Source organism: Cebus imitator, unplaced genomic scaffold (genome assembly GCF_001604975.1).
Source record: "Cebus imitator isolate Cc_AM_T3 unplaced genomic scaffold, Cebus_imitator-1.0 Scaffold8, whole genome shotgun sequence".
Classification (NCBI taxonomy): Eukaryota; Metazoa; Chordata; class Mammalia; order Primates; family Cebidae; genus Cebus; species Cebus imitator.
Window position 1 is genome coordinate 3,325,615 of NW_016107323.1, and position 21,985 is coordinate 3,347,599.

Below are 21,985 nucleotides of genomic sequence, written 5' to 3' on the forward strand. Positions count from 1 at the left end.
CTGGCTTTTGTTTTTCTTTCAGCAACAAGCCCTCCAAGGGTTGTAACATTTGATGAAGTGATGGCCGCAGCAAGGAACTTATCAAACATGACTCTTGCTCACGAGATTGCGGTAAATGAGAACTTTCAATTGAAACAGGAGGCTCTCCCAGAAAACAGGTAACCTAGGGGCATTTTTTGTATATAAACTGTGCTGAAGATTGTGTGTATGTGTGTGTGTGTGTGTGTGTGTGATGAATATACACATACTCAAACTGATTTCTGGAAGTTCTTATATAATATTCTCAGGGGTAAACATTTAGTTCTCTAACAAGGTCTTATACTTATTTTTTAAAAATTCTGGGCCAGGCGCTGTGGCTCATGCCTGTAATCCCAGCACTTTGGGAGGCTGAGACGGGTGGATCACCTGAAGTCAGGAGGTCGAGAGACCAGCCTGGCCAACATGGTAAAACCCCGTCTCTACTAAAAATACGAAAATAGCTGGGTGTGATGGTGGGCAGCTGTAATCCCAGCTACTCGGGAGGCTGAGGCAGGAGAATCCCCTGAACCCAGGGGACAGAGGTTGCAGTGAGCTGAAATGGCACCATTGCACTCCAGCCTGGGTGACAAGTGCAAGACTCTGTCTTCAAAAAAAAATTCTGGCTGGTCACGGTAGCTCACACCTGTAACCCCAGCACTTTGGGAGGTGGAGGCAGGAGGATTGCTTAAAGCCAGGAGTTTGAGACTGGCCTGGGCACCAAAGCAAGACACCATCCCTACAAAAAATAAAAATATTATCCGGCATGGTGGCATGAGCCTGTAATTACAGCCACCTGGGTGACTGAGTCAAAACGATCTTTTGAGCCCAGGAGGTTGGGGACTTCATTGAGCTCTCATCATGCCACTACACTCCAGCCTGGGTAACAGAGCAAGACTGTCTCAAAAAAACAAAAATTTCCATTTGTAACCAGCCTGGCCAACATGGTGAAACCCCATCTCTACTAAAAATACAAAAATTAGCTGGCGTGGTGGCAGGGTGCCTGTAATCCCAGCTACTTGGGAGGCTGAGGCAAGAGAATTGCTTGAACCTAGGAGTTGGAGGTTTCAGTGAGCCAAGATCATGCCACTGGACTCCAGCCTGGGTGACAGAGTGAGACTCCGTCTTAAAAAACAATCCCAGGATACATATTACCCATAATCTTTAGAACTCAGTTTATATTTCACCTCCTGAGGGAAGCTTTTTCTGACATTCCTGAACCCCCAGACTACAATTAATCCCTTTGCTAGAGACGCCTGTCGCCCTTGCTGCCTCCCTTTTGCCAAGAGGTCTTATAGTTTTATGTTGGATGTCCATCTTCCTCACTTGATTTAAATGCACCATTTATGGAGGAGCTGTGTCTGTATTGTTCGTTGCTGTATCCCTGTTGTCTAGCATAGTCCCTGACATGCAGTACAGGCTTAAGAAATCTTTGCAGATTGATTTATTGAAAACTGATATTCAGGTATGAAGAATAAATAAATGCATCTGAACTGTCAAAGTGCTAAAAGTAGGCAATCCAGAAATGTCTAGAAGTAGGAATCGCAGCTGCAAGGGGCGCTTCCTGGGTAAATCTCACCCTTCGACCTCTAGTTGGAGTCACCCCTTTGGATCCTACTTCAGCCATTCTGGAGTCAGTGGCTCACAGGTTTCTTGGGACAAAGAGGAGAAGAGGCTTGAGACTATTACAGATCAATCATCTTTAGAAGCAGAGTTGGTTTATGGTTTGCATATTCACCCTCACATTACCAGTTATAAATCCTGAGGCATTCTATCAGTTAAGACAACATGCAATACTTGATCCTGTTTAGAACTTTTTTTTTTTTTTTTTTTGAGACGGAGTTTCGCTCTTGTTGCCCAGGCTGGAGTGCAATGGCGCGATCTTGGCTCACCGCAACCTCCGCCTCCTGGGTTCAGGCAATTCTCCTGCCTCAGCCTCCTGAGTAGCTGGGATTACAGGCATGCGCCACCATGCCCAGCTGATTTTTTGTAGCTTTAGTAGAGACGGGGTTTCACCGTGTTGACCAGGATGGTCTCGATCTCTTGACCTCGTGATCCACCCGCCTCGGCCTCCCAAAGTGCTGGGATTACAGGCATGAGCCACCGCGCCCGGCCTTAGAACGTTTTTCATTTGTTTTAAAGCAGGAAAAGTAAAGTAAGTAAATGTAATAATCTTTCTTCTTTAAAATGTGGATTGTAGTCCTCCAGGGGATGTTGTTCATATAATATTAACATTTTTTAAGCTTGCCATCTATTGTGGGTATATCTGTTTGGTTTCCTTTGGTAACTGCATTTCGCCATGACCCTTGATACCAGGTCTACTGCTACAACCCTAGGCTAGGCCACCGTCATCTCTGGTCTGGACTCTTTCAGTCCTAACTGGTAGCCCTGTCTCCATTCTTAGCGCCCCACAGTTCATCTTCCATATCCACACAGTAGCCTTAATGACCTTTTTAAAGAATAAGTGATATTAGATGATTTCTTTGCCAAAACCCTTCAATGGTTTTCTGTTACTCAGAGACTAAAAATGGAAATGTTTCCATATGGCCTGGGTGATCCCACTCCCCTGACCCTGTCTCAGTGCTTTCCCTCCGGCTTTGCTCTGCCTCAACCGTGCTGGCTTCCTTCCTGACCCCAGGGTTCACCAACCTGGATCTTGTCTCAGAAACTTTGTTCATGTAGCTTCTTCTTTTGAGATGGAGTCTCACTCTGTCACCCAAGCTGGAGTGCAGTGGCGCCATCTTGGCTCACTGCAACCTCCATCTCTTGGATTCAAGTGATTTTCTTGCCTCAGCCTCCGAATAGCAGGGACTACAGGTGTGCGCCACCACGCCTGGCTAATCTTTGTATTTTTTAGTAGAGACAAGGTTTCACCATATTGGACGGGCTGGTCTCAAACTCCTGACCTCGTGATCCACCTGACTTGGCCTCCCAAAGTGCTGGGATTACAGGTGTGAGCCACTGTGCCCAGCCCACTTCTTCTTTTTGAATTTCTTTTCCCAGACCTTCATGTGGCTCTTTCCCTCTCCCCTTTCGAGTCTGAACACAAAGGTCACTGACTTAAAGAGGCCTTAAGATGGTTGCATTCAGTGAAATGAACACCCTGTCCATAACTGTCCACTACATTGTCTTACTGTGTCTTTCTCGTAGGTCTAAAATTGTCATTCATTTTTAATGTGTTTGCCTTTTTATCCATGCTTACATACAAGCAGTCTTTTCACTGCAGTATCTGCAGTTCCTAAAACAGGGCCCTACACATATTGGATGTCCAATAAACATTTATTGACTAATACAAATGAATTTTTAAAGTTAAAATTTGTATTTTTTATGAAGTAAAACAAAAGACAGGGCATATCTGTACTTTAAATTTAAAAGTGGTAAATACAGGCCATAGTGAAGGTGCTTTAGGCTCAGACAGACCCTGGGGTTTGAATCCTGGCTTTGCTGAGGCCATACCTGAACTTCATACTTCCCAAGAATAAGATGGGGGCTATCCTACCCACTTCAAATGCATGCTCACTAGCATAAAAGTGCCTTGCACAAAAATACTTTGATACTATGGAAAATATTGATCTCTCTTCCCTTCAGTTTCTGCCATGGCTAGAAAATGTGAGAAAGGGAAACAAAGTGCAAAGTTAGGACACACTGCCTTTGTTTAAAAATAAAGTCTCAGCCGGGCACAGTGGCTCACACCTGTAATCCCAGCACTTTGGGAGGCTGAAGTGGGTGGATGACCTGAGGTCAGGAGTTCAAGACCAGCCTCCCCAACATGGTGAAACTCTGTCTCTACTAAAAATACAAAATTTAGCTGGATGTGGTGGTGTGTGCCTGTAATCCCAGCTACTCGGGAGGCTGAGGCATGAGAATCACTTGGACCCAGGAGGCAGAGTCTGCAGTAAGCTCAGATTGTGTCACTGCACTCGAGCCTGGGCAACAGAGCAAGACCTTGTCTCAAAAAAATAAATAAATAAAGTCTCATATCACAGTATCAACTGTTGATTTTCATATGACCTTCCACAATGGTCACGTTTTTCCTTTTTTGATTATGGCTAACTCTCATATTTTATCAAATATTTTCCTGGTAAAATCCATCAGGTTTTACCAGGAAATAATAGGAATGCTTATAAATGATTTGGTTGATCCTCTCCCTCCCTGCCCCCATACTTTCCCAGAAAATTAAAGAGATAAAAATTACCTTGCAGCCTTCAGGAAAACTTAAATTTCAACTCTGACATCTCTTAGGGACCTATAAAAATGTTTTAGCTCATTTCTTTTTGGTTAATTCAAGCCAGGTATGTATGGCTTATAAAGTCAAGAGCAAAAGCCCATCCTAGCAATGTTTGCCTTTCTCGTTGTTCTGGAGTTGTCCTGGAGAGTCTCACACTTTGGAAATGGCATTTATATTGAACAAATTTCCTCATGCAATTAGAATAAGTTTTAATATTTAAAGTTGCTGAGTAGAATATAATATTTGTAGTTACAAACTTTAACTCATGTTTCAAAAGCTAATTTTCATCTTTCATAGCATTATTATATATATAGGTATTTGTACTTTAAGAAGAAAACTTAGGAGATATACTTACCAAATTATGAATTCACCATGCATTTGTCAAGTACTCACTATGTATCAGGCACTGTGCTAGGCACAATGGTAAGTACCTAGATGGACTTATGGCCTCTGCTTGGGAAAGGTATATCTCTGTGGGAAAACAGCTTCATCAGTAATTACAGTGCAGACACATACATGGTTTCCTAAAAGCTGTTGCTAAATGGTATAGGAGTTAGGTAGGAATGTATATTTTAATGTGCACCTATTTTAAGGCATTGACATAAAGGGTGAAGCCAAGTGGTCACTTATTCTATTGTGAGCGCTTCCTAGGAAGGCTTCTATTTCGGCAGTTTGGTCTGGCTAACTTTAAATGGGACACCTAAGCTTTAGTTGGCAGGCGTTCAAATGCATGTGCCCTTGGGGCCAATCTGTTCTATCCCATGCCATGAAATTTCAGCTGGTGAGGAAGAGCAACTTTGCCATCTCATTCCAAAAATGTAGAACAGTCTAAAGATCTATATAGAAGAGTAGCTACATAAATTTTGAAATATCTTTAGACAGAATTTTATGAAGTTGTTGAAAGCGTTTTCAAGGTCTAGGGAAAACAGGACAGAATATTAAATGAAAAGTACATATTTTATATATATATTCTTAACTCTGTTAATGCATTCAATAAGAAACATATTCAAAAGATTAATAATGGGATTAAGGACAATTGCTCTGTTTTTAAAAAATATTTTCTAAGATTTCTACAGTGAGGATATTTCTTTCATAATCAGGAAAAAAAATGATGCTTATTTTAAACAACAATCCCTTTCATTGTTATAGTTTGGCTGGTCGAGTGAAGCACATTGTTCACCAGGCCTTCTGGGACGTCTTGGCTTCAGAACTAAATGCTGACCCTCCTGAGTTTGAACATGCCATCAAACTGTTTGAAGAAATCAGAGAGGCAAGTTGCTGTGTTGTTTGCGTCAATTAGTGTCTTACTTCAGGTGGGATGCTGTAACAGACTGGCATAGCCCGGGGGGCTTATGAACAATAGAAATTTATTTCTCACAGTACTGGAGGCTGGGAAGTCCAAGATCAGAGCACCAGCAGATTTGGCATCTGGTGAGGGCTCATTTCCTGATTCATAGGTGGTGCCTTCTTGCTGTGTCCTCACATGGCAGAAAGGGCAAAGCACACTTTAGTGTCTCTTTATAAGGGTACAATTCCATTCATGTGGACCTCACCCTTATGACTTAATCACCTCCCAAAAGGCCTCACGTCCTAATACCATTCCATTGGGGATTGGGTTTCAACATATGAATTTGGGGACAGAAGGAAACACAGATATTGAAAGTATAGCAGTTTTTTCCCCCAAAGATTGTTTTATGTCCTTTAGTATTGGCCACTCTTTTTCAAAAAAGGAGCAAGTTCACTGGCAGGGTTTACCTCATCCTGCACCTCCTGGAGTAGAGTGAAGGCTGGGAAAATAGTGCAGTGGACACAGCTTAGGGTGATGCTTACAACACAGAGATTCTGGAGTTAGATTGTTGTCCTGGTTTAGTGATGAGTTCTCTCTTTAAGTCTCTATCTCCTGAGTACTTACAGGGTAGTCATAAGAGATAAATGAGGTGACAGTTGTAATTTTAGTTAACATTTGCAAGGCACTTGCTCTGTTCTGAGCACTAGATTGCTCATGTCTTCTTATCAGAACACTGTGCAATAGTTGCTCCTGTTATCCTTATTTTATATATTAAAAAAACAACTTTTCTGATTCATGCAGGGTCACCCAGCTTTGAAGGGTAGAGAGGGACTTGAATTGAGCCACGCTGGCTCAGAGTGCATGCTCCTAAGCATGTGTTATATGGATAAGCAGTGTCCTCTGTTAACTGAATAATCAAAATGTAGGTTGCTCATATATAATAAATATTATATACGTAAAGTATACTTAAGGACTCCATGGGATATTTTCATCTGTCCTTTTTTTTTTTTTTTTGAGATGGAGTCTCTCTCTGTTGCCCAGGCTAGAGTGCAGTGGCGTGATCTTGGCTCACTGCAGCCTCTGCCTTCTGGGTTCAAGTGATTCTTCTGCCTCAGTCTCCCGAGTAGCTGGGACTACAGGTGTGTGCCACCCTGCCCAGCTAATTTTTGTATTTTTAGTAGATACAGCATTTCACCATGTTGGCCAGGATGGTCTCGATCTCCTGACCTCGTGATCCACCCACCTCGGCCTGCCGAAGTGCTGGGATTACAGGCGTGAGCCACCACACCCGGCCTCATCTATCCTTTTTTAAAGAGTTCTTTTGGAGTCATGATCTGCAACTTGTTCTTTCTTCCCTGAACTTTTACCTGTAGATTTTTTGAAACAAAATGTTCATTTTGTTTCAGATGTTGCATATTGTTTCAGTGTATTTTCTTTATAACATTGATAAGAAGAAAGATTCCTAGCTGGAGCTGCCATCGTTGTGGAGTGTGGGTGATCTCCCCATGTCTGCCTAGTTTTTCTTTGGCCCACATCCCAAAGACGTGTCTGTTAAGTTCATTGACAAGTCTAAATGGTCTCAGTCTGAGTGAGTGTGGGTATGTGAGTGAGTGCATCCTGTGGTGGGAGGCATCCTGTCCAGGGTTGGTTTCTGCACTGTGCCCTGAGCTGCCAGGGAAGGCTCTGGACACTTGCAACCCTGAACCAGAGTAAGCAGGTTGGAAAATGAATGAATACAAATTATTATTAACATAAAAATTCATAAAGTATTTGATAATCATACAGATGCATGACAATAAACAATGTAATATGAAAGTGCTCAGTGAGCCTGCCATAATTGTTATTATGTATTTTTGAACTGTGTGGTGGAGGAGGTGTTCCTTAACAGTTTTTGTTTGCAAACGTTTCTTCCCTGATTTAACCTGTCACTCACTGATTTACCAAAAATTGGGTAAATATCATTTTTTTAAATTAATTCTTCTTGTATGTATAGCTCACATTTATCTCAGTGTTTAATATTAGAAGTGTTTGGGATCTTTATTGAGAAGTTTGTTGATGTTTTTTGTGACCAGAAATATGTTACAGAAATTTAACCATTGTTTATATCAATTAGTCTGTGGTAAAATTGGTTTCATTATATATCATTTCACTTAAAGTTGCAATTTCCAGGAACCTGTCAGCAATGTTAAGTGAGGACTTACTGTGTTTTCAGTTGTTTTTATTCTGATAGGAGCAGGAATTTCCCATGGTGGGGGCACTTTAATTCAGAAGATAGACCTTTCTTTTTAGGGTTGAGACACTGGAATGCTCCTCTGATCCACCACACAGTCAGTGTCAACTTCCGTGATAAATGAAGCACTAAAATATGGGCAGCGAGCTTGGTCGTCTAGACACTGGAGTGAAAAGTGACAGCTTTTATTCACGTCATGATGCTGTTAATTTTTCTTTCCCTGTAGATTCTTCTCTCTTTTCTGACTCCCGGTGGCAACCGGCTCCACAACCAGATCTGCGAAGTTTTGGACACAGACCTCATTAGGCAGCAGGCTGAGCATGGTGCTGTTGACATCCAAGGCCTGGCCAACTATGTCATCAGTACGATGGGAAAGCTATGTGCTCCTGTGCGAGATAACAATATCAGAGAGTTAAAGGCTACTGGCAACATCGTGGAGGTGCTGAGGTTAGCATTTTTGATGTTTGCATTTTCTTAGAGTATCTTTGAGTTCATTCAGAAGGGAAATTGGGCATTGGGGAACACATAATAACAACTAGTACCCCAATAAATTACTGACCCTAGAAGAAAACCAGATAAACAGAGAGCATGTCAATTATTTACTGTATGCAGAGAGTTTTCACATAGAATGATCTGGCAAGATTGTTAGTTGGCATGTAGTGGGCCCTGGAAATGCAATGATGAAAAAGAAAGATATAATCCTTGACTCTAGGGAGTCTAATGGTGGGAAAGACCTTGAACAATTAATTACACTTGGGATAAGTGGAAGGGGAAGTAAAGGGTCTTAACAGAGCCTCTGACAAGGTACCTAATCTAGTTGTGACTTCTTTATTAGTTAGGGTCACTAGCTGCTATAACATGTAAACCCTAAATTCTCAGTGGTTTATCCAATAAAGTTTGTTTCTTACTCATGTGACAGTCCAATTCAGGGGTTCTTGATCAGGCAGCTCTCCACATGCCATCAGGGACCCAACCTCCTTTTGTGCCTGGCTCTACCCTTGCTCAGGTCCTGAGAGTCCTCTCCATTTAGCTGGCGAATGGGAAGAGACCATGGGGAAGACATGTAATATGTAGCCACCTCAGCCGAGAAGTGACACATTCCCTTTGACCATGACTAGTCACATGATCCCACCTAGATTGAAAGGGGAGCTGAGAAAGGTAGTTACTACCTGGAAACACTTTTCATAGCCACAGATCTGCACTGTGGGGAGGGAGCATCTGCTGGAGCTTCCTGAGGAAGTGGAGTGTAAATTATGTGAGGATCTCATCTGGCCCCGTAGACGATAACTTCCTTGTGATCCAAGAGCAAAGAAGAGTCTGTATCACTTTTTGCCATTGAAGTGGACTTTTCTTCTTTTTTGTGTGTGGTGGCCACATTGAGAATCAAGTTTTATGTTATTGTTTTGGAAAGTTAGGCGAAAGACCAGTCTGCCTGTAGTGGGTAATTTACTTTGTGACCTTGGGCAGGTTGATAGACTCTCAAAGTGACACACTCTGTCAGATGGGTGTTAGGTATCCTTAGAGTTGTGCTTGGCTCTGGCAGATTGTGATTCCTCAGTTATGGGATCCTTGCCTCTTAATTGTCTTATTACTTTAGTAAGATCTCAGATCTGTGGTGTTCATCGTGGTCATTTGTTGAGCACCTACTGGGTGCCACTGCCCCCTGCACTTTACGATCATTATCTCACTGACTGTTCAGAGCATCCCTCCAAGGTTTAGATTGTCCTTTTTCATGGATGAGGAAACTGGGGCTCAGAGAGACTGATTAACTGTGTACACCCACAAATCTGGCCAGCTGCAAAGCTGGGTTTGAGCACGAGGCTGCCTAACTCTAAAAGGAAATATTTTCCTCAGTGTCATACTGCATTGTCCTTTCTTTTTTTAATTTTTCTTATTCCCTAAGGAATAGAAGCCATATGCCCTATGTCCAGGCTATTTAAAATTTCAGGGGTTTTCAAATGAAAATTCCTTCTTGGGGCCAGGCGCGGTGGCTCACACCTATAATCCCAGCACTTTGGGAGGCCGAGGTGGGTGGATCACGAGGTCAAGAGATCAAGACCATCCTGGTCAACAAGGTGAAACCCCGTCTCTACCAAAAATACAAAAATTAGCTGGGCATGGTGGCGCGCGCCTGTAGTCCTAGCTACTCGGGAGGCTGAGGTGGGAGAATTGCTTGAACTCAGGAGGCGGAGGTTGCCGTGAGCTGAGATCGCGCCATTGCGCTCCAGCCTGGGTAACAAGAGTGAAACTCCATCTCAAAAAAAAAAAAAAAATCCTTTTTGAATTTTTCTTATATCATTAAGATTGTTTGTACTTCCAGTAAATACTCGTGAGATCTATGGAAGAACACATTTGCAGTACACACATGTGACCTTCTTTGAAACATGACCCTACCAAATAGCAGCTGGAACTTCAAAACCATTTTGAGGATGTTTATTGTTTTCAGCCTGGAACATAGATCATTGTTAATGGATTTCAGCTTAACTTCTTAACCATATCTCTATTTTAATTCTAAAATTTGTAGACAAATATTCCATGTTCTGGACCTCATGAAAATGGACATGGCCAATTTTACAATTATGAGTCTTAGACCACACCTTCAACGCCAGTTGGTGGAATATGAGAGAACCAAGTTCCAGGAAATTCTGGAAGAAACTCCAAGTAAGTATAATATAATGTGTATTTATATTGAAATTTGGTTAAAATGTGATGTTTTAACTTTTGACAACATATATAGTATAAAGAATTTTGGACTTTCTATTAAACTTTTTTTTTTTTTATCTTCTAAAAGTTGATATTACAAACTTGCAGTTGTTTATTCTGTCCAGGAACTGTGCTAAGCACTATTCATTTCTTCATTCATTCAAGATCTATTTATTGAGTGCCTCCTGTGTTTCAGACACCACTTAAGTACAGTGGATTCTGCAGTGAACAAAATGGAATATAGTTGCAGTCCCCCGGGAGCTTACATTCTAGCAGGCAAGACAAACAAACATATATTGTCAGGTGTATTATTAAATGCCATGAAGAAAAATAGGATAAAGGTATAGTAATGGGTCAGAAGTGAGGACAGGTTGTTTTTTAGATGTGATGGACTAGGAAGGTCTCTATAATAAGTAACATTTGAGTAAAGTTTGCAAAGAAATGAGAAGAGGGCATGTAAAAATGGGGTAAGAATGCTCTAGCCTGAGGGACTACAAGTACAAAGACTCTAAAGCAGAAACTTGCTTATGAGTTTGACAAACACAGGGCAGACATTGTGACTGGAGTAGAGTAGATAAGGGAAGAGTGGTAAGAGATGAGGCTGAGAGTAGATAAAGGCAGGTCACATGGAGCATTGTTTGTTAGTAGATGAGAGGAGTTTGGATTTCATTCCACATGTGGTAGAAAGTCATCAGAGAGTTTTAGTCAGGGGAGCAATATCTGATTTTCATTTTTGAAGAATACTCTTGTTCCTGGCTGCAGAATAGATTGTGTGGAAACAAAGAGGGAAACAGAGATACCAATTAGGTGGCATTGCAGTTGTTCAGGCATGAAATGATGGTGGCTTGTTCCAGCTGGTGGTGGTGGAAGGAGTGAGAAGAGACCAGATTCTGGATACATTTCGAACGTGGAGTAATATTTGCTGAAAGTTGGTTGAGGGAGAAAAGAGTGGAGGATGATTTCAAGGTTTTTGGCCTGTACAACTAGGTGGATGGTGATACAGTTTGAGACTGGGGAGACTAGGGGAAAGAAGGTTGGGAGATGACATGGAATCAAGAGTTCAATTTTGGTAATACGAACTTTGAGATTTTATTTGACGTCATTGTGGAGATGTCAGGCAGGCATTTAGATACGAATGACAGGTTTAGAGGAATAATGGAAACTGTATATACATTTGTGAATCATCAGTATATGTGTGACATATAAAGCCATGGAACTGGGTGCTAGTTAACACAAAATCCTTACCACATTCTAAGTACTTGACCTGTACAAACTAATTTAATCCTTACAACAACTATATGAAGTTACCACCATTTTATGGGTGCAGAAACTGAGGCACAGTGCGGTTAAGTCACTGGCCTGTATAACACACCTTAAAAGTATAGGAGGTCACCTAGGAGGGCAGGGTTCACAGTCCATGTTCCTATCCATTATATTATGCTGGGTGAGACTACATAGGGAGAGTGAGTGTGGATCTGAAACAGACTGACATGAGAAACTCCAGCATCTAGAAGTCGAAGTTGAGATAAGGAGGAGGATCTAGCAATGGAGATTATGAAGCAGTAGCCAGAGAAGTAGTGTGAAAGTCAGGCGAGGGGGTGTCCTGTAAGATGCGTGAAGAAGATGTTTGGAGAAAGAAGGCATAATTGGATACAACAAGCGTTGCTAAGTGGGCAAGAAAGACGCAGGCCAACTTGACCATTGGATTTGACTGTATGCTGATTGTCAGCAACCTTGATGAGAATGGTTTCAGTGGATTTGTGTGCATTAAAACCAGACTGGGTCAGGCGCCATGGCTCACGTCTGTAATCCTAGCACTTTGGGAGGCCAAGGCAGGTGGATCACCTGAGGTCAGGAGTTCAAGATCAGCCTGGCCAACATGGTAAAACCCCATCTCTACTAAAATACAAAAATTAGCTGGGCATGATGGCGGGTACCTGTAATCCCAGGTACTTTGGAGACTGAGACAGAAGAATCACTTGAACCCAGGTGATGGTGGTTGCAGTGAGCCAAGATTGTGCCACTGCTCTCCTGCCTGAGTGGCTGAGGTGAGACTCTGTCTCAAAAAAACAACAACAACAACAACAACAACAACAGCCTGAAAAGGGATCAAGGAAGAATAGGAATAGAAGTCTTAGCTCACTGAATTACAGTTACCCAGTGAATTAGATACTGTTATCCCCTTTATTTTATAGGCAAGGAAACTAAGATGCCAGAGGTTACACAGCTGACAAGAGGCTGGCTAATTGCTCATTGGCAAACTCTTGACACCAACCTCTGGAGTTTAATTAACCACTCTTTAAGGCTGAGTTAGGTGGTTTCTGCCCAAATAATCAACACAGTGGCCTTATATTAAAAAGACAAAACAGGTGCCACATTTAAAGGGACCCTGGCAGGCAGGAGCACATCCAGGGAGAGCAAACAGATCATGGAGGCCACATGAGGAACCGTCGAGAAAGCTGGGCATGTTATGCTTGGTAACAAGGAGACTCAGGTGGGCCATGCCTGGCCCCACCCACCCTGCCTGTTGACAGTGACTCAGAGACTGGTGAAATTCTGTAGAGCAGACTAGGATTCATGGGAGGGAGGAAGCAGACAGCCAGTTGTGATCTTCCTGACAATTGCAGTTGTTTTGACTTTGAAATGGGCCTCTCTATTATAGCAGTAGTCAGTGCTAGCTATCATTTTGTATGAGCACTTACTACATGCTAAGTCCTTACTATACCACTTTATTAGTTCATTCAAGCATGACACCAACCCTATGAGATTGGTACTATTACCACCCCCTATTTACAATTGAGGAAAGTGTGGTTAAGGTACTTAGCCTAGGTGACTACTAGTAAGCGGTAGAGCCTGGATAACCCAGATGTGTTTCTGCCTCAAAGCGTGTGCATTTAGATACTGTGCAACCCTGCCTCTCTTCAAACAAGATATCAACAGTGGGGGATATTGCAGAGGGATCTCTCACATCATCTGGCAGATTATTTAGTCATCTGGATAGCCAATTACCCAGTCACATAACTTTTAAGGATCCTTCTACAACAAAAACTCTATGACTTCAAGGGCTATGTTGTTTTAGCTTCAAAGGGGAGGGAGTAAAGGGAAGTAGAACCCTACATCAAACCTGGATCTGAAACATGAACTGTGGCAACTTTCCACAGCAGCATTTTCCTGAGACTGAATGGTTGGTTTTGTTTGTGTGCATGTGTATGTAAACACATGTGCAAATGCACCCATGTCTTTAATCAAGATAGCTTGGAATCTTGAGCAAATTCTCTAATAGGGTGAATTATGATTTTGTTCATCTCAAATTATTTGCCTCTTTTATTTTTCTGTTTTTTCTGTTTGTTTTTCATGAGAAAGAGTCTCACTCTATTGCCTAGGCTGGGGTACAGTAGCATGATCATAAATAACTGTAGCCTCTAATTCTTGGACTCAAGGGATTCTCCTGTCTTAGCTTCCCAAGTAGTTAGGACTATAGTCATGTGCCATCACACCTGGCTAATTTTTAAAACATTTTTGTTGAGATGGGGGTCTCACTGTGTTGTCCAGGCTGGTCTCTAACTCCTGGCTTCTTCCTGCCTTGGCCTCTCAAGTTACTAGGATTTCAGGTATGAGACACTGCACCTGGCTTGCTTCTCTTTTTAAAACCCAGCCTAGTGACCTGTAATCCGTTTGCACCTTTTCTATTGACTTGGATATTTTCAGAGATTTAAGAATAGAGCAAACCCAGGTTTGCATATAGGTCATTATTGCTCAGCAAGAGAAATCAGGAGTCCCAGAAGCAGAGTGTATGACAGCTGTTAATTACGCCCCCAAGTCACTCTGCCAAAAGTCGGTCCCTGTGCCCCAGTATCAAAATAAGAGCCTCATAGCATCACACAGAAGGACCAGTGTTAGATTTCTGTGTACACATAATTATATAAGAATTATTAGAAAATTAATACAGAGAAGTACTCTAGATTTCTGAACTGGCTCCAGGAAAATACTATATTTTGCCTAAAAGGAGATTTTGTATAATTGTGTATTTTAAATATAGCCAGGAAAATCTTAGGAATGATTGTTTGTACTTAGTAAGCAGCAACAAGATAACCACATTAGATCCAACATGTAAATTATCTGTGAAAAGAATAAGAGAGTATCTTTGGGTGGAGGCCGTAAGTACTTTTTAAGGTATTATTTAGATAATACCTTATATCTGATCAAATGTTTTGATGAACTTTATTTCATGTTATTCTTCAAACATTTCTATGGGACATAAATATCTCTTTCAGAATATATGAAACTCTATTGTGATTGCCTTCGGCTGTCACATAAGGCATTCAAGAAATATTTATGGAACATTTTAAAGAAGAGCAAACTTATGCTCAGCAATGACCTCCTTAGACTCAGAGTCATTCAGCTAAGTAAACAGTGGAGGCTAGGTGTGGTGGTTCACTCCTGTAATCCCAGCACTTTGGGAGGCCAAGGCAGGCAGATCACGAGGTCAGGAGATCGAGACCATCCTAGCCAACATGGTGAAACCCCTTCTCTACTGAAAATACAAAAATTAGCTGGGTGTGGTGGCATGAGCCTGTAGTCCCAGCTCCTTAGGAGGCTGAGGCAGGAGAATTGCGTGAACCTGGGAGGCAGAGGCTGCAGTGAGCCAAGATTGCACCACTGTACTCCAGCCTAGGCTACAGAGCGAGACTCCATCTCAAAACAAAGCAAACAAACAGTGGAGCTAGGACTGGGAACCAGGTCTCCCAAATCCAAGTCCAGATTAAACCAAGCTACTACTTATTCAGCCTTCCTTGAACTTTTTGTGTTATATTACCTGAGTTGTATTGCAAGCAACAGAAACCAACTCCAGCTGACTTAGCCAAAGGGAAGTGAGTGGAAGGATGGAGGAAGTTCACAGAACCCAAGGAAAACCCAAAATACCAGAAATCAGAAGAGTGTCATGAATCTGGACAGGAAAAATCAAGGAATAGGAGGGCTCCATTGTCACGATGGTTAATGTGGGTGGCAAACATGGGCCATCCTTGAACACTCTCACCACTCAGATCCCGGGAAGGAGTCTGTGGGCATATGACTCCACTCGGCCAGCCCCTGGTCAGGAAGACAGGGCCTCTGAATTGAGACTCACAAAGGAAAACATGGAACCAGAGAAAATGGTTTCAGAGAAAACCAGCACCAAAAGAAGGGAAACTGAGACGTGCTAGGCAGATGTCATGGATAAGGAAACTACATTTTTTGAATGGAAAATTGGGGTAGAAGCACCTGTAATGCCATTACTTGTTCTAGTGTCTGTCTCTCCCTTCTACTAGACTAGGAACCTCTTAAGTGCAGGGACTGTGCTTATTCACCTTCAAATCCCCAGTACTTGGTACAATACCTGGGATTGAGTAGGTGCTCAGTAGTTTCCGTTGAATAAACAAATGAGTGGAAAAACTCTTAACCCTGTCCCCAGGAAAAGCCGAGGTTGTAGGTGCCTCATGAAGCTGACCTTGTTTTTGGAGCCACATAGTCACCAAGTCAGCATGTGAAGTCTCTGCAGATCCCCAAGAGAAAAGCCAATATTTCACTCTAACCGCATGCTTCTTCTGCTTTACCAGTCGAACTCAAGTGAGACTAAAAATTAGATTCATGTGGAGTGTTTAAACCGAGGCCTGAGCCCTGTCTCAGAATAAATCAAAGTCTCCAGGAGCTGTGCTCATGAACATTTTTTTCTCTTTAAAGCTCCCTAGGTGATTCTAAAGTCAGCCAGGATGGAGAACCACTGTTCTTTTGTTCAAGATAACTAAATGGGCTTTTAAAAGTGTCAGCTGTAAATGATTAAATTTGCAATATAAATGCTTATTACCACCACATTGTAATTATATTCGCGATGATTTCTACTCACTCTCTCTCAGTTGGATGTCTTTTAAATGAAAGACTGCAAGTCTTTTACATCTTTATAAAACAGAACTAGCAAACCAAAAACAACATTTGCCAACTGAGGAGAAACAGAGTTGTGAAATCCTGGGGGTGGTGTTGCTATAACGTGGCAAACAGAACTACTCATAAATTATCCCTATTCAAGTGCTGGGTCTGAGGAAGAATTTCAGTCTGTTTCTCTCTCTCTCGCTCGCTCTCTCTCTCTCTCTCTCTCTCTCTCTCTCTCGTCTGCACCTGTGTTCAGGCTGTATTTCTTGGCAATTGTCATCTTATAAATTCTACCAAATATATAATTTTTTAAGTACTGTGGTATAAAAAGCAATTTGTTTCTAGTGGTTAACCTTAGAACTGGGTCTAAAGCAAAGTAAAGTGAATTTTGCCCTAAGGCAGACAAGGCCCAGTAGAGAATTACTGCCTCCAAACTTTAAGCCTTCTGGAATAGCCTTATCATGTCAAATTTCATTTAGTTCCTGATGGAAGAGACATTTTATTCAAAGTTAGAATAACTACTCACGAACAAAAGTAAGTAAACACTATTTGTCATCTAAATCAGTGGTTCTTAATGTGGTTCTCAAGGTGGTTCTCTTAGGGGTGATTTTGCCACTGGCCCCTGCCCCACAACATTTAGTTGTGTCTGGAGACACTTTTGGTTGTTTCATCCTGGCAGGGTCGGGGTTGGGGGCGGGGGCTACGGAAGGGCATCTAGTAGGTAGAGCTAAACATTTTATAGTGAACAGGACAGAACCCAACAATGAAGAATTATCCAGCCCAAAATGGCGGTAGTGCTGAGGTTGAGACCCTAAATAAAGAGTTAGAATGAATCCATTTCATGATGGTCCAAGGAACCATCTTTATGCTCCAGGGAAATTTGGGCCCCAATAAACAAGGAAGTTCGGTGGCCATTGAGCACTTGGGGGATGTTTTGTGTTTGGAATCAGTCTGATTTCAGCTAGTCATGGTTGCTAGTGGGTGCTTTCTTCTTCTTGCCTTCTTTCTATTGTCTGGAGGGGGCCGTTTCCATTTGCAGAAGCAAGCCTTGCTGAGGCACCTTTTGGAGCAACTGTGTGTGAGTTGTTTAATAGAAACTGCTAATATCAAGGGAATTCTGCTAATAATAACTATTAGGCACCTAATAACCTATATTATAGTAATATTTAGGTGCCATATGCTTAAAAATTAAATGAATTCAAGTATAAAACCTCATCTCCAGTGATACATATTTTTAATCCAGAAGAATTGAACTTGATAAACTAGTCTAAAGTGGAAAGACAATCTAACTGGACATTGACACGTAGTCTTTGAGGTCAAATTAAGTATGAAACTAAAGTTCAGTGATTTCTTCCTCACTGCTTCCCACTCCCTCTCCCATCTTGATGTCTGGAATAGCCCTTTCCGAATACCGGGGATCATACCACATGAACTAGATTTTCAGTTTCTTCTTGTTTTCTGGATAACATCTCCTTTAAAGCATTCGCTTTTCTTTAAGGGGGATCTGCTGAGATTCTGCTCTCTCAGGCTAGCACACTAACTAGTATTTACAAAAAAAAAAAAAAAAAAAAAAAGCCAAGTTCCCCAAAACCTACATTTAACCAACCTACAGCTTAGCCTACTCATTCTTTTTTTTCCAGGGGCGATCACTTTGTCTGAGGCAACTTCAATAATAAGGCAGCTGTTGTGTATCAGGTGGAGAACCTGACTGGGCCCTCTAGAAACAATAATGCCCCCCTTTAAAGGTTGTTTACAGAGTTAAATGAGTGAATATTAACAATTGCTAAAACTTAGTGGACATTTCCTTTCTGTCAGAAAAGGTTCTAAGTGTTTTGCATGTAATAATTTGTTGACTCTTTACCACAACTGCAGGAAGAATACTATTATCCCCAATTCACAGATGAGGAAACTGAGGAGACATTAGGTAACCCGCCCAAGGCATGCAGCTAATGAGGGGTAAAGGCTAGACTGAAGTTGAGACTGCCTGGCTCAGATGCCACACTCCCAACTATTGCAGCAGCCACTTTACTCTGCATGGGGGAGCCTCGCACAAGTTCTTAGTCACATGTTGATTGCTTTGATATTAGGTTGCACTAAGTTGAGATTCATTCATCTGCAATGCAGAGGTTGCACTGCCTTGAAATTCATTCATCTGCAATGCAAATTTGACTCCTCAGTCAAGCTGCTGCTTCATTCCCTTGCTTTCTAAACTCTGTTATGGAACTGACTATTGCTGATTAGTGTCTTTGCACTGCAACTTATGTTTGTGTTCTTGTCAAATCTGTTTGAAGGAATAAATGTAAAAGACTTGTCTGCCTAATTATACTGGCCTTTGTTTGACAGATAATTAATTTTAGAAATGGACACTGTCAGTGGTATGCTGGATGTGGTTGGTACAGACTTGGAAGCCATTTGCTATACTTTAAGGAATTTTGTGAGCTAGTAAACCCAGCCATTACTAAAAATTAAGTTATATAAATTTACAATTAAATATATTTTTAAAAAGGTAAAACTCTGGGAAATCATTAGGCAGTTTCTTATTAAACATACTTACAACCTAGCAATTGCAATACTGAGTCTTTATCTCCAAGAATTGTAAACTTACGTTCACATATTCATTCAAATATTCATAAATTATGAATATTTATGATAGGAACCTGTCATAAATATTCATAAGAGCCTTACTTGTATAGCCCCAAACTAGAAACAACCAAAATAGCTTTCAACAGGTAAATGGGTGAACTGTGGTATATCCATACAATAGAATACTACTCAGTAATGAAAAGGAATGAACTATTGATACACACAACTTGGATGGGTGCTTAGAAAACAAAGCCAATATCAAGAGTCATTTTATTGGTCTGCTCAGGCTGCCATAACAAAGTACCACAGACTGGGTGGCTTAAACAATATTAGTTTATTTTTCACAATTCTCAAGACTGAAAGTCCAAAATGAAGGTGCCGGCTAATTTGGTTCCTGATGAGGGCTTTCTTCTTGGCACTTTGGACACCCACCTTCTCAATTTTCACATGCCTATTTCTCAGTGTGTGCAGATGGAAAGAGAGAGAGGAAGCTCTCTCGTCTCCTCTTCTAAAGGTACCCACCCTTATGACCTCATCTAACTCTAATTACCTCCCAAAGTCTCCATCTCCAAATATCATCACAGTGGAAGTTTAGACTTCCTCATAGGAATTTGGGTGGCGGGTGGACACAAACAGCCCATAACAGCTACATATTGCATGATTCTATTTATATAACATTCTTGAAGTGACACAGTTATGGTGATTAGTGCTTACCAGAAGTTAGGGTTGAGGTGAGAGTGTGCCTACCGGGAAGTAACATGTGGAGATATTTTATGGTGATGGAATAGTTCAGTATCCTGATAATTACATGAATCCACATAAGTAATAAAATTTCTTAGAACCATACACACACAAAGAATGCACGTAAAAACTGATAAAAATCAGTAAGTATTGTACCCATGTCAGTTTCCTGATTTTGACAATATACTGTAGTTATTTAAGATGCTATCATTGGGGGCAGCTGGGTGAAGGGTAGGAACTGTCTGTACTACTTTCACAACTGCTTAAGTCTTTTATTTTGTAATAGTTTAAGCTGTTTCAAAATTTAAAAGCTATTTTTAAAGCCCTAAAAAGAATCAACTGTGATACATAAGACAATGTGGTTAAATGTCAGAAACACTATGCTAAGTACTTTACGATTCCATTTATGTGAATTTCTAGAAGGCAAACTAATTCATGCAGTTAGGAGTTAAAAGTAGTTGAGTGAGGTGCACTTTGACTGGAAAGGGTGAGAAGAGAACTTTGTGGGATAATGGATATGGTCTATAGCTTGTTTTAGGTGGTAGTTGTATAGGTATATAGAGTAGTTAAAACTCACCAAACTGAACACTTAAGAGCTGAACATTTTATTGTATGAATTTATTATGTCTATAAATATAAGCATATCTACATGTGTGAAAAATAATAATTATAAAGTAAAGGTAAACAAATACTAATAACTCATCACTTTTAAATTATCTTACTACTGCCTATAGTCTTGAGATTAAAGAATCTCAAGACTGTATATACAACAGGTATAAAGTACCTGTTGTATCTGGATGTTGGAAACACTATGTAGCAGTGTGCTACACTGGGCATCTCTGCTCAACTTCATATTTAGTGACTCTCCCATTTGCTCATTCAACAAATGAGGAAATCAAAAGCTCAGGAGACAAGTGAGGGCTAGAGATACAGATTTGGGAGCCTTCTGGGGTATGGACGGAAATAAAAACCATAGTAATGAGTAAGATGTTCTGGTGAGATGGAAGAGTACCAAATCAATGGGGATTGAGTAGAGTGCTTGGAAGCATCAACATTAAAGAACAGGCAGAGGATCATCTTCCTGTAATTGAAGGGAGATACACCTGTCTTCTCATCTTGTCTTTTCAATCCAGGTATGAGACATAGAAGCACAGCTAGGGGAAACCAGGACAGAGTGGTATCAGAGAAGTCAGGAAAATAGTTTCAGGAGGGCTGTACTAAGAGATGCCTATATTACAAAGATGTTTAGAAAATATAGAAAGGACATGTTTGTTGGATTTGACAACCAGGAGATTGGTGGTAGCCTTAGAAAAGCTATGAGAAGGATTTATTTCAGAACCTTTCTAGCTTATATTCCATATCTTGGTAGATGGCACAGGCATTCATTTAGATGTCCAAGAAATCTGGGAGTCATCCTAGAATACTCCTTTCTAACTCCACATGTAAGTGGTCACCAAGACCTGTGGGTGCTCCCCCTAAATATTTATCACTTTTCTTCTCTTTACTCCTCACTTCTACTGTCCTTGTCCATTTACTCTCTTGTCTGAACCACTGCAACAATTTACACTCTCCACTAGTTCAGTCTTTCTTTCCAAGCAATTTTTCTTGGGCTGAGATCACCCACTGTACTCCGGCCTGGGTAACAGAGCGAGACTCTCTCTAAAAAAAAAAAAAAAAAGGCCAGCCACTGTGGCTCACACCTGTAATCCCAACACTTTGGGAGGCAAGGTAGGCGGATCAAGAGGTCAAGAGACTGAGACCATCCTGGTTAACATGGTGAAACCCCATCTACTAAAAATACAAAAATTAGCTGGGGGTGGTGGTGTGTGACTGTAGTCTCAGCTACTCGGGAGGCTGAGGCAGGAGAATCGCTTGAACCCAGGAGGCGGAGGTTGCAGCGAGCCAAGATCATATCACTATGCTCCAGCCTAAGTGATAGAGCGAGACTCCATCTCAAAAAAAAAAAAGAAAAAGAAAATAATATTATTTAAAACTCCCCATTCTCCATCACTGGTGTTTGTAACCTGGGGACCATGAATCTGGGAAGAGAGAATGACAGTTGTTTGTGGACATGTGTGCGTGAGCAAGCACATTCATCTTGGGAAAGGCATATCTCTAATTAGATGTTAAAAGTGGTCCCAAGACCTAAAAATTGGCAACAATTATACTGTTTTCTCTTCAGATAGTATAAATCTTTCACCTTTTACCAAAATTGTGTAAAAATTAATGCCTTCTAAATACCTTTTCTGCACAAACTCAAGGCTGGCTTCTTTTTTTTTTTTTTTTTTTT

The 21,985-nt window shown here is 41.2% G+C and overlaps 1 protein-coding gene across 4 annotated transcripts in view; it reads left to right on the top strand.

The window, feature by feature from the left end:
* TCP11L2 (t-complex 11 like 2) overlaps positions 1-21,985 on the top strand; it is a 46,979-nt gene that overhangs the window by 11,827 nt on the left and 13,167 nt on the right. For 3 of the 4 annotated variants that reach the window (XM_017540778.2, XM_017540771.2, XM_017540760.2), the window contains 4 exons: positions 23-158; positions 5,393-5,513; positions 7,988-8,208; positions 10,286-10,422. In XM_017540778.2, coding sequence (XP_017396267.1) covers positions 23-158; positions 5,393-5,513; positions 7,988-8,208; positions 10,286-10,422 — 615 coding nt within the window. Of the gene's footprint in view, positions 1-22; positions 159-5,392; positions 5,514-7,987; positions 8,209-10,285; positions 10,423-18,243; positions 18,692-21,985 lie in introns of those variants that run through there. The other variant, XM_017540795.2, reaches the window with a different exon arrangement.